This window comes from Triticum aestivum, chromosome 6B (assembly GCF_018294505.1).
Source record: "Triticum aestivum cultivar Chinese Spring chromosome 6B, IWGSC CS RefSeq v2.1, whole genome shotgun sequence".
Classification (NCBI taxonomy): domain Eukaryota; kingdom Viridiplantae; phylum Streptophyta; class Magnoliopsida; order Poales; family Poaceae; genus Triticum; species Triticum aestivum.
The window spans coordinates 169,449,521-169,462,270 of record NC_057810.1 but is presented as its reverse complement, the minus strand read 5'-3'; the positions used below and the strand labels follow the sequence as shown (position 1 = coordinate 169,462,270).

Here is a 12,750-nt window from a genome sequence, read left to right as displayed (position 1 = left end):
ATAATAATATAATTAACATGATGAATTATAAATGTGTGTATCTGTATTAACTTAAATAATATACATGATTGAATATTCAAATCAAAATTTTAAATGTTAGAATATGAATATTTTTAATTATAGAAACATTGAACTATACAAATGTGCATATAATTATTAAAATGACTGTAGAATTGAAACAATAATTTTAGTTGTAGTTTATGACATATTTGTATTATATAAAATTATAAATTTTTAATACTTCAACAAGTCAATTATATACTAGTCAGTCGATGGCAGAGTGGTTTCACCCGTACATGATGTAGCAAGTGGTTTTGGGTTCGAATCCTAGCGGCACCTACTTTTTTGTTATTTATTTTTAACAGGCGGGACCCGCTGGTCACTGAGGTGAATAATGCCACATCTACATGGACCTTTAAAAAAAACAAAATTCCAAGATTTATTTTGTGAAAATCATGCCACACGCTCTTTCTCCTTAGTCTTGTCACTGACAGCAGGGTCCACATGCCTAGTCAGCACACATTTCATATACAAACGGGATAAACAACCGTATTAGCATGTCCGAGCCAAGTTTTTGCACCACTTCAACGTACGCCACAACTTGTAGCACTAAAGTGACCGTTTGCGTCAAGTTGTAGCACCACCAGTGTAATTGACTCTTTTTAATTCAACAATTTTTCCTTTGTAGAACGGATGAATATATGTTCGGGAATTTTTAAATCAAACTGAATGGACTGTTTTTTGTTTGAGCTTTTTCAAACTTATCTGGGACATTGAATTTTTTTCTGTACTTATATGCTAGTAATAATAGAACATTTCCAATACATTTTTTGTCCATTCGTGGACATCAACCAAAATAGGCAGGAGAGAGCAGTCAGTACAAAACCACACAGAAATCGAAGAAGCAACATAGTATATCCTGATACAAAGTTGGACGGATGCTCTGGGATTTTTAGAACTGGTGAGGAAAACACATTTAGAATTAACTCGGATTTTTAAAGAAGTATAAACTCTAATAAGAAAGTTCAACATAGCTCTCAGATAGCCACTCTGTAGATCAACAAAACATAAAGCATCTTAAGCACCAAACGATAACATTGGAAGGTTACAGTTTGACCTATCTTAAATGTAGAAGGTGACATTAAATGGCCACAACTTTCAGTGGCTAGTTGGAAGCAAAGTCATCTTATTAGTGGCTAATTGGTTAGCAGAACTTCTGAAGAGAAATGGAAGTAGAGTCGCTAGTGCCTTTGTGCACCCCACAGTGAGATCCCTGGCGCTGCACCTGGAAATGGGGTCGGAAAGGCTCATGTCGCGCTTCGCAGCCGTCTCGTGCCCTACCTGGTGGCATTGCCTTGTAGTTGGCCCAACGCCCATTTCTAGGTTTGCAAACAGAAGCACCTAAAAACACTGTACAAAAAGATGTTGTTAATAGGGTTGCAAGAATGCTAAAAAAATACAATATGAACAATGATGTTATAAGTTCAAGTGAAGTCTGAACGGTTCTACTTGTAAAACCCACTCAAAGTAAACCTATTTTCCTATTCCTTGGCCCAAACTCAAGCAGTTCCACAATGGAAAGAAGATGCATCACAAAATTTACATTATTGAGTACTGACTTGGTTTTGACATTATAGAACGGATGCATGCACTCATAGATGTTCTTATCTATGAACTGATGAACTACACATTTTCAATTACTTTCTCAACCAGAAGCATGTACTGCACTGAGATTATATTCTGAACCTCCAAAAGGCCAAACTTTTGTATAGAATGAACAAAATTCAAAAAAAAATTCCGAATTTACTCACTTCAAAGAATTCAAGCGTTCTACACAGGAGGTCTAGCATGTGTGCGTCTCCCTCGGTCTCAGTGCCGCCGCTCCCTCTTGTTTCCTATCAAGAAAAAGAAGAATCAGGTTAGCAATGGCCATTCCAGGGGAATTAATTAGCATGCATTTCATCGTGTGAGGTGGTCGGTCGATCACCTTTGTGGAACCATGACCGGCAGCCGGCTTGCCGGATACACAGCTCATGGCTCTGCAGGATCTTGTCAACACGCCGCGGCTCCGACAGCAACGACCAGCGACAGCAACAGCTCCTTAGGATCTGAAAATATAAATGAAAAATGAGATGTGATAGCTAAAGACCATGATGTGTCCTAGTAGCTCAAAATTAGGGTCAATTGAGGTACTTACTGAGCAAGTTTTGTGAACCTTGATGTGCTTAACTTTTTAAAGTTTTGAGATTGAACTTTTTGTTCTTCTTATTAAGTACTGACATTATATATGTGTATACTGTTTGTGTCCTCCCTCAGAAATATTCTACAAACAGATGACATGCACAAAAGGAAGTTTTTTTCACACATGAAATGGAGCAATAGTGACTGCACACCGCACCTAATTCCATACAAATACTTTTGAGACATCCACTATCATGTACTACCAAACTAGCTAAATAAACAGCAGTGACTAACTGACTATACACCGCACCTAATTCCATACTGAAAGATAAATTCTAAAACAACAACATCTGCATTTCCAGCTATGTATAAGCATCACAAGAAGAAATTGGCACAAATATATTGAACTGAATTGAACTAAACCAAATTTAGAAATTGAACTGAAGTAGAATTCCTGAGAGCGGAGTAGTCTCATGTAGTAATACATCGACTTGATGTTAAATACATTAACCATGTAGTAATTTTGAACTTAATTATAGATCATCTCATGGACTTGTTATCTTTCTGCAGTTGAACAGATGTAGGTCCTTTTGTTAAACTTCTACTTGCTATTCTCAGGTCTTTTAGTGAAAACTTACTTAAGAAAACAGAGGGGAGAAGGATATTTTCTGGTATGGAATATGAAGAGGAGGCAAGCAACTGCACTAGTATGTTTTTTTGCATGTCGTTGTCCTTCACTAGGCGCATCCATGGCCATTGTAATACATAAGGTGAACACAAGTTCCGATTTAGCGACAACACAACATGGTTAGTTCAGTACCATACTTAAGCAAACAGGGCTGAATTCTTGTTAGCATAATAAAATAAGTAGAGTGCTCATATAATTTTTCAGGATTTCCTCAATGTTCTACACATTAAAGTTGATGTACTGAAAAGAACGCAAAATTTGAACTGAAAATCAAGTGAAAGCTTAACTCTTATATAGTTCAAGTAACTGTTTTCGTAATTATATGTCTTAAACATGTGCTACACATAATGAACTGATACATTTTTTATCGGTGAATTTTTGTAATATATGTACTAGAACTTCTAACAGTATATATATACATCGTGTCATAAGCAAATAATATGCATGATCTCCACCAGACCATACACTCCAACCAGCCACAATCATACAAACATTCCAATAAAGATTTGCCTCTCATATCTTGAGAACATAAATACTAGTGATCCTGCCAACCATGTATATTAAGTGGTCAGCACATTAAATCCCTCAACGAACTGCACTCGTTCAGTCTCCAAATCAAAAAACAGAGGCTAAGAAGAGGCAAAGCCAAGAAAATTCAGGAAACATTCATACAGGTAGAAGAAAAATAGAGAGAGAGAGAGCGAGAGAGAAAGAGACTCTAACCATTGCGTCGTTGACCGACCTCAACGCTGCATCGTCGAACGACCTCGATTGGCAGTGATGAACAGACTAGGGTGGTGGCTGTGAACCGCCTGGCAGCTGCGGCAGGTAAGCAGTAAATCAGATCTTTAAAACTTCAGTCCAAGCTACACATTTCAGTCAGTAGTTGAAGTAATACTCATAGAAGACTGAAGAGTAATTTGTAGAAGATGAGGGGCTGACCTGCGGATCCCATCGGTGAACTGACGAGCTCACGAACTGAAAGACTGATATGCTTTGCACGAACTGACATGCCTTGTGCTGTTTTTTCGTCGAACTTAATAGCTCTCAGAGTCGAACTGTTGCAACATCCCTATGCATCACTTATCATATAATATAAAACTTATAAATTGAGTTGTTTCAATAACACAAATTGAACTTTTTCTGTGATTATTTTTGACCTGATGATAAATATATAGTGAATGGTACTCTTATTGTACGATTTCTCGCAAAACCATGGGAGTATACTCTGTTCACATCCATTCCGGGACTTTGTTTCTAGAGAGTGGAAGAATTTAGGACAAATGAGATGCTACTATGGCTCGATGAGCGCACATTGATTAAAGGGAGTACTGATCATTCATGCTGCCCTGGAAGATCAAAGCCAGCAAGTTACCAAGGATGGGGATTCCTTTTTGGTGTTGTTTATGGGACTGTTACGCAAACATTTCTTTGTTTCAGAATTGGCAATAGAATTATGATTGTCTGATTTGAGAATCGAATTCAAAACTGAATCTATATATTTGGAAGAAAGGCAGCACATAAAGAATGCTTGACTATGTAAAATTTGTGAAAGAGAAGCTACTATCGGAACTAATGTACCCAGTACAAGTTCAGTTTTGAAAATAAAATTAACAGTACAAGAGATAAGTAATGATTCACGTGATCTCTCAACAAAAGTAATTTTGTACTCCCCATGTAGTAATACCTAGACTTGCTGTCACATGTGTTCTTTGTCATCCACAACACAACAACGTTTGTCTGTGCTACTCTCTCTAAGCTACGGAATGTCAATACGATATCTGTTTTGTAACTCATTCATCAAAATATTACTGCCTACGATATGAGAGATGAGAGAGCAATATTACTGCCTACGAGATGAGAGATGAGAGAGCAATATTACTGCGTACAAGACAGAGGTTCTGCGTTCTTCTGTCAGGTCTGAATCAAAGCGGCACTAGTTCAATTCAAAATAAAATGTCGGTTCAAACAGTAGGCACGGAGATCTTCACCGTCGGGAGATGGAGAAGAGAGATTTCGAGCAGGGTTTACCTCATGATGACCGGGAAGGAGGTGCAGGCAAAAGTAGGCATTGCGACAGTGAACGGCCTCCGGCGGCGGAGTTGGACTGCTGGACGCAGCGGTGTCGGACCACCCACCTAAATACTTTTAAGCACCTACGAAGCATCAAAGTCACAAGTAAAACTTGCAGTCAGAGGATTATGTGGAATTTCAATTTGTACAACTAAATACTTTTAAGTTTTAACCCTTGTACAAACACAAGAATCTGAAGAAAAAAATGCTGGCCCTCACTTGCATATACCAACAAGTACCTACGGAGCACCAAATTCATAACTCCAAATACCAATATTTGTGTTGTTTCCCAAACTTCTCTCCATCAGTAGAGCATCACAGTTCACTACAAGAAATCAATCAGTAGCACTGCAACAGTGATGATGTAGCTAAGGGAGAGAGAGGGAGGCACGAACTGGGGTCCAGCCTGGCTGTTGTATCCTCGTTCTGGTGCCGCCAGGTATGGAACTTCACCAATGTACAGGAGCTCATCGCTGCAGCAGGAGATCAAGCCTGGGACGGCACGAGCAGCATCACGGAGAGGAAGGAGTGCGCCAGGGATCACGGTGCGCATGAGGACGGTGACGGAGCACGCAGTGACGCAAATGGCAGTGGTAGCAAGGCACGTAGTGACGCAGGTGTCCGAACTGACGGCCGCAACAAAACTTGGCCACCCTGAAGCCATGGGTTTGGACTGATGGATGCAACGAACTCCGCCACCTTGGGATGTCGTGGGCCGCGGTGGCTCTAGTAGAGGAGCTAGGCATCCATGGAGGAGCCGCAGGACGGCGAGGCAGTGAACGACCTGGGGCTGAGGCGTTGAACCACGTGTACACGACAGCAGAGCGATAGCGGCGGGATGACAGCGGCGGTGCCGTTCAGGTTTTGGGGCTGCGGTGGGATCTATGCAATGGATGTAGGTGGCCGGCGCAGGGGAAGGAGGAGGGCGGCGCGTGCTGGAGGCATGCGGCCGGCGCCGGGGAAGGAGGAGGGCGGCGCATGGTGGAGGCATGCGGCCGGTGCCGGGAAAGAAGGAGGGCGACGCATGGTGGAGGCAGGCCGCTGGAGCCGGGGAAGGAGGAGGGCGGTGCGTGGTGGAGGGAGGCGTCCGGCGTCGGGGAAGAAGGAGCGGCGCGTAGTGGAGGGAGGCGGCCGGCGCCGGGGAAGGAGAAGGGTGGCGCGTGGTGGAGGGCGGCGGCCGGCGTCGGGGAAGGAGGACGGCGGCGCGTGGTGGAGGGCGGCGGCCGGCGTCGGGGAAGGAGGACGGCGGCGCGCGGTGGAGAGAGGCCGCCGACGTGGGCGGGGTGGGGTTGTTTTTCTTTTTCTCTTTTGTCTGGACTTGTGAAAATGTGTGACGTGGGTCTATATAGGGCCGGGGTAACAGAATAATATTCTGTTACCGGTAACAGAATAGTCTTGCCCCGGTCTATTCTACTAATATTAGCAGAATAACTATTCTGCACACCACTTCCGCACTGCACGCTGAACGCAAGTGCACATCATTCTTTGAACTAAGTGTGCTGCAGTTCTCACACGAGTGAACTTCTCGTCGGAAAAAACTGCACACGTTATTTTTTCGGTACTGTTTTCGCTCTAATTTTTTAACCGTTTATCGGAATGAGGCGTGTAATATATCGTTGAAAATCTATGGATTAGGCGCAACTTCGACATGTTGAACACTTTTCGAGATTCCACACGGTTTAAGAGCAGTTTTGAAAATGGTGCGACCCATGAGGAGTGGCAGCGAGCGTTTTTTCGTGCTTTTTCTAAACCGCTCGTCGGAATGAAGCAAATGATACGCCGTTGGATAGATATCGTCGAGGCGCATCTTTTTTATATATAGTTTTTTCTCTAATTCCTTATGGTTTAAGAGCAGTTTCAAATTTACTAAATCGCGGAATTCTGTTTAAAAAAAAAATCATATTTTCGGTACTGTTTTCGCTCCAGTTTTTGAACCGTTTGTCGAAACGAGGCGTGTGATATGCCGTTGGAAAGCTACGAATGAGGTACAACTTTCATATGTTGTAATATTTTTGAGATTCTTTACGGTTTTAAGTTAATTTTGAAAATCGTGCGGCGGATGACGAGTGGCAGCGGCCTTTTTTGTGAAATTTTTGCAAACCGCTGGTCGGAATGATTCAAACGATGCGCCGTTGGAAAGGTATCGACGAGACGCAACTCTTTCATGTAGAACACTCTCTCTAATTCTTTACGGTTTAAGAGGAATGCCGAATTTACCGAAATGCGGACACTCTGTTTTTCGCGACATCCAAATCGACGTGGGTACTTCATCCGACTAAAAACCGCACTGCAACAGACGAAAAACCGCACTGCATCAGACGGGTAAGAGAACTGCATGGTTTCTTTCTTCAAACGTATTTTTTTAAGGACGAGAAAGCAGAGTGCACTTCACATCGGGTGTAAATGAAACATAACACTATCAAGAAGTGAACCGCATTACTTTTTTCCCCCTCCTGTAACATTTGTTTTGCACTTACGGGATGAACAACATCATATGGCTGACCGTACTGCTTCAAAATGAAAATTGCACTGCATCGAACAGACAAGCAAGCTGCATAATTTCTTTTGTCGGACGTAATTTTTATAGTGAACCACATGGGAGAACAAAATGAGCTTCACAACATATATAACCATCTTTATTTTTCACACAACCACACAAATACATACACACAATCGACATTGTCACCAACCGAAATGACAATTGAGGACTAACCGAGCTGCACTAGATCACACCCCATCGGCGTACTGCACGCCCATGCCCCACGGACCATGGCTGCCGCACTGCGCGCTCATACCACACAGAACAAAAAGTCAAATAGTGGACTGCCCGCCCGAGCTGCACGTGCGCAGCAACCGCACTGCTGCAAGTCAACTGTACTGCTACGACAAACATGAAGGAATCCATCAACTGCACACGGCACACCACATTTCAATTCCATCATGGGAGCTTCTCGTCGGAGGCCCCACCTCAGCCAGTGCGGACGGCCTCCATAAAATCAGTGAGCTGCACCTGAAAGTGCACTTCACCGCACTAAAAAGGCACATCAAATTCTGAAGAAACAAATGAACTACAACGCGCCCTGGATAGCACCTCCTTTTCCTCTCCGGCCACACCCCGTGCAGTGCAGACCCCATGCTGGCGTCGTTGTCCTCTCTTCCACAAAAAATGGGCAAACATCGGAGATCGAAGTTGGCTTTTTTCAGCAAGGAAGTGAAACGCAAGCAGGGCGGCAAGTGGACTGCTACGTGGGGCGTGAGTGAACCGCAACATGACCAACATGTCGGTATCGTCGCCGGAATAGTGGAAGGTGGGGATGCCCACGATGGTGCGAGGCAGAGCCACATGAAGGACAGTCGCCTGGGCTGACTCAGCGGTGGGGACTGCATCAGGCGCAACATGCCAACTGCACAGATTGGCGAAGAGAGCTGCAAGTGACCCAGAGGATGCACGGGATGACACCGGAGCTCGCCAGGAGGAAGCGGGGCTCGCTGGGGGAGGTGCGCAACCACTAGATCCACGTAGCAGAGGAGTGGGGAAGTGGGGAGTTGTTGGTCGACACTGCACGCCGACAATGAAGCAAAACTGCACCAAGATGAAAAGGGGTCCAGACAAAAATGCGATCTCTGGAAAATAGAATAGCAGAAACAATCTGCAAACAACCATTATCGAAACTGCATGCCAGCGGGCCTTGAGCTTGCCCCCGCTGAAGATGTGGGCTGCAACAAACTCTGGCTGAGTGGAGCCGTGGCCGTCAGAGTGCTACCAGCTCCTCTTCGACGGTCACCGTAGAAGAGAAGAAGGGGGGCCGATCCGGTGGCGAGGGAGCCAAGGTGGGCCGATCCGGTGAGGACGAAAGTAGTAGAGAGGAGGCTGTCGTAGGATGGGTTTGGCAGCGTGGGGTGGGGGCACCGCCGAGGGGTGGGAGGTGGTCGGCGAAACGCCATGGGGTAGGAGGTGGTCGAGGCAATGTCGTGGGGTGGGAGGTGGGGGCGCCGCCGCGGAGTGGAGGTGTTCGGGCGCCGCCATGGGGTGGGAGGTCGGGGCGCTGCCGCGGGATGGGGGTGGTCGAGGGTGGGGGCGCCACCGCGGGGTGGGAGGTGGTCGGGAGTGTGAGCGCCGCCGTGAGTGGGAGGTGGTAGGGGACGAGAGGAGGCGCGGCGGCCTTGGCTAGCCGGCGGCCTGGGCCTCCGTGGTGGGTGTCTTTGACGAGAGGAAAAGTGGGTTAGGTGGGGTGGATAAGGTTGGACATGGGGCTGGGATGGTATTTTCTTTTGCATTTCGGTGGAGTTGACACGGGGTTGGTTCGGGTGTTAGCAGAATAAGCGAAAGTGTTAGCAGAATAAGACTCTTAAGGGTGTTATCATAATAGACCCACCCTATATATATTATATATTATATTTTTTATATTGTGTACGGGTAACTTTAAATTTGAAAGATGGTCGTTGGATGAGGCAAATCTGATGGTGCAGAGATGGCAAATTTGAGCACTACTGGCCGTTGGATATCATCCAGATTCCACCAGATTTTGCCACATGTACAATCTAGAAGACTCCATGGTTGAACTTAAGCATAATGCACAAACGTCAAAGCACAAGCACTTCTTCTTTGTTCCATAATCTTCCATATCAGAATTGCCGAAATGTTTTTCTACATTATTTGCCATTATTTGTTTTTTACTTTATGTCTTACAACGCACAATTCCATGAATCTTAACATAGATTAGCTTTCTTATAAAAAGCAGATGATTTTGAATGAAATGAACTATAAGAACTAAACGAACATCTACATGATTCATATATGACTCAAAGCTTACATGCTATAATGTGGTATTTATTCATAATTTGGTTGCCAAATCTCATGTGTGCAATGCACACGTATGCTATCTCTTGAGCACTGCGTTGGATTTCCCTTGAAGAGGAAAGGGTGATGCAGCAAAGTAGCATAAGTATTTCCCTTAGTTTTTGAGAACCAAGGTATCAATCCAGTAGGAGACTCCACACACGTCCCTCGTACCTACACAAACAAACAAGAACCTCGCAACCAACGCGATAAAGGGGTTGTCAATCCCTTCACGGCCACTTGCAAAAGTAAGATCTGATAGAGATAATAAGATATGATAAATATTTTTGGTATTTTTATGATATAGATTGAAAAGTAAAGATTGCAAAATAAAGTAGATTGGAAACTTATATGATGGAGAATAGACCAGGGGGGCATAGGTTTCACTAGTGGCTTCTCTCAAGATAGCCACTACAAAAAAAAGACACATCCGTGACATTTTGGGCTGAACGAAATTTTTTCCTGTCATACTTATGACACTTCTATGATGATAATTGTGACAAAACCCGGTATCATCATAGATGTGGTGGGCTCCTACTTCTATGACAAAAAATAATGATAGAAAATGGGCTTTTCGTCCTGGGTGGGCCGGAGATGCAGCTACATGACATTCTTTGGGCCGTCCATGACGGAAAAAACATGGTAGAAGCGAGGGCGAGTGTCAGGACCCCGACTCAATGCCACATCGACCTAGCATGTAACACCTCATATCACTTTGCGGCCTCACACACGGTATTCCCACGGGTGTCGCCTTACCTTTGCCCGGGACCATTTGCGCCTTTTGGCACACGTATATGACAGTGTCGCTAGCATCCATATGATAAGGAGCCCGGGCTGACATGGCTAGTCGTAAACCCAAAGTGGCACAGACTTACAGGGACAGGCATCCATGACCCAGCATCGAACGTGTCGGTCATCAGCGAGTGAATCCAGGCTGTAGCACTGGGCTAGCAGGACTCCGGTGAACCGGGCTGTAGCGGGCTAACAGGACTCCGGTATTCATCGCGTGACATTTCCCCGAAGGGACAGACACAGGAATGAAGGGGGACACATGCCGGCCAGCCTAAGTGTTCCGGAGCAGTAGCAAGCTACCAAGGCTCAATGGAAACACTAGGAGACATTTCCCGGTAAGAGAGGCTACTAAAGGTAAACAACTAGATGGTCAGATCCCACACATACCAAGCATTTCAATAACATACACACAATATGCTCGATATGTGCAAATACAACATGGCATCACAACATGACTCTACGACTCAAGTATTTAATCAATAGGCTCCGAGGAGCGAGATATTACAAACATGGTCTCATGACCCAACACTCAGAGCATACAAGTCAAGCACAAGCGGAAGCTATCATGTCTGGGTACAGACATCTATAAATGAAAAAGGCTGAGAAGCCTGACTATCTACCAGATCCTGCCGAGGGCACAAGATCATAGCTGAGGTAACAAGCTAAACGTCGAAGTCCACGCGGAACTACTAGTGAGACCGAAATCTCTCTGCAAAAAACATAAAATAGGCAAACGTGAGTACAAATGTACCCAGCAAGACTTACATCAGAGCTAACTACATATGCATCATTATCAACAAAGGGGTGGTGGGGTTTAACTGCAGCAAGCCAGCTTTGACTCGGTGGCTATCCTAAACTACAACTGCAAGCGACTCTTTTGAGGTGGCGCACACGAGTCCACATATTCACCATATCAATACACCACTATGGATCTGCTCCCGTCTCCCTACGAGAACGCCATCCATAGCACTCACACTTATCTTGCGTATTTTAGAGTATCCACTTTCACTTGTCTATGAACTGATATAAGCAACCCAGAAGTCCTTTACCACGGACACGGCTATTCGAATAGATGATGTTAACCCTGCAGGGGTGTACTTCTTCATACATGTTTCCACCACTTAGCGTCTGCACACGACATGTGCTCGACCGACTTCAAGCGAAAGCCGACGTGGGTGTAGACCATGACCTACCTAAACACTCAAGTCTCTAGTCCAGGTTTATCGCCTATTCGGGTTCCATCCATGAGGAGATCCGGCCGGAGTTTCGCTCACAGCCCCAAACGATGTGAACAGGGTTCCCGAGACACCAAACGGGCATCCGGTACACCGTGCCACGTACCTACCGCATCACAGCCCACCCCTACGATCAGCGCTGTCCACGGCCTCCAGTAAGCTACAAACACAAGAAACTACTTGCAACTCCTGGACAGAGGACTAGGGTGAATAAGAAGTCGAGCGGGGTCATATTTCAGGGCCCAATGTATGGTAGTAGCTGAATCATGGATCACAAACACAGAACTCAGTTCCTGAGGACGGCTGCAATGAGACAACCCACCATGTACTCCTACATGGCCTCTCACCGCTACCTTTACCAAATCGTGTTCACACACTTAGCTCACACACAGTAGGACATGTTCACACGCCTCTGATTCATCCCCGATGAATCAGACCTGACTCAACTCTAAGCAGTAGCAGGCATGACAAACAAGCAAGAATGAGTAGGCACAGAAGGGCTCAAACAACTCCTACTCATGCTAGTGGGTTTCATCTATTTACTATGGCAATGACAGGTCATGCAAAGGATAAAGGGGTTCAGCTACCGCAGCAAGTAACAATTGAATCGTTGTTGTCCTAATGCATTAAAAGAGAGCAGGAGCGAGAGAGTGGGATTTTATCGAAATGAACAAGGGGGTTTTGCTTGCCTGGCACTTCTGAAGATAACATTGAGTCTTCATCAGTGTCAACGATCACAACGTCGGAACATCGTCTACCGGGAGGGAACAGATACCGGCAACACAGAAGGGAACACAATCAATGCAATGCACAATATGATGCATGATCATGACATGGCAAAATGAATGTGTTATGAGCTAATGCAACTAGCAATAGATTAAATGAAGTTGGTTTGAATACAAGATTCAAATTCAAACTCCATATGTGATTATTTAAATGCC

The 12,750-nt window shown here is 44.9% G+C and overlaps 1 protein-coding gene across 3 annotated transcripts; it reads right to left on the bottom strand.

Moving 5' to 3' along the window:
- Positions 1-983: 983 nt before the first annotated feature.
- On the bottom strand, positions 984-6,215 carry LOC123133875 (uncharacterized). 3 transcript variants are annotated; one of them, XR_006465414.1, is made up of 7 exons: positions 5,162-6,215; positions 4,901-5,025; positions 3,812-3,927; positions 3,593-3,688; positions 1,988-2,108; positions 1,812-1,895; positions 984-1,410 (listed from the first exon to the last, which is right to left on the bottom strand). XR_006465414.1 is itself a non-coding variant. In XM_044553267.1 (4 exons), the coding sequence occupies exons 1-4, from the start codon at positions 4,939-4,941 to the stop codon at positions 2,053-2,055; spliced, it is 309 nt and encodes a 102-aa protein (XP_044409202.1). In that variant the 5' UTR covers positions 4,942-6,215; the 3' UTR covers positions 1,987-2,052. The 3 variants fall into 3 exon arrangements, 1 of the variants encoding a protein (XP_044409202.1); XR_006465413.1 differs by having other exon boundaries at positions 4,901-6,215; XM_044553267.1 differs by lacking the exons at positions 984-1,410; positions 1,812-1,895 and having other exon boundaries at positions 1,987-2,108; positions 4,901-6,215.
- Positions 6,216-12,750: the final 6,535 nt, after the last annotated feature.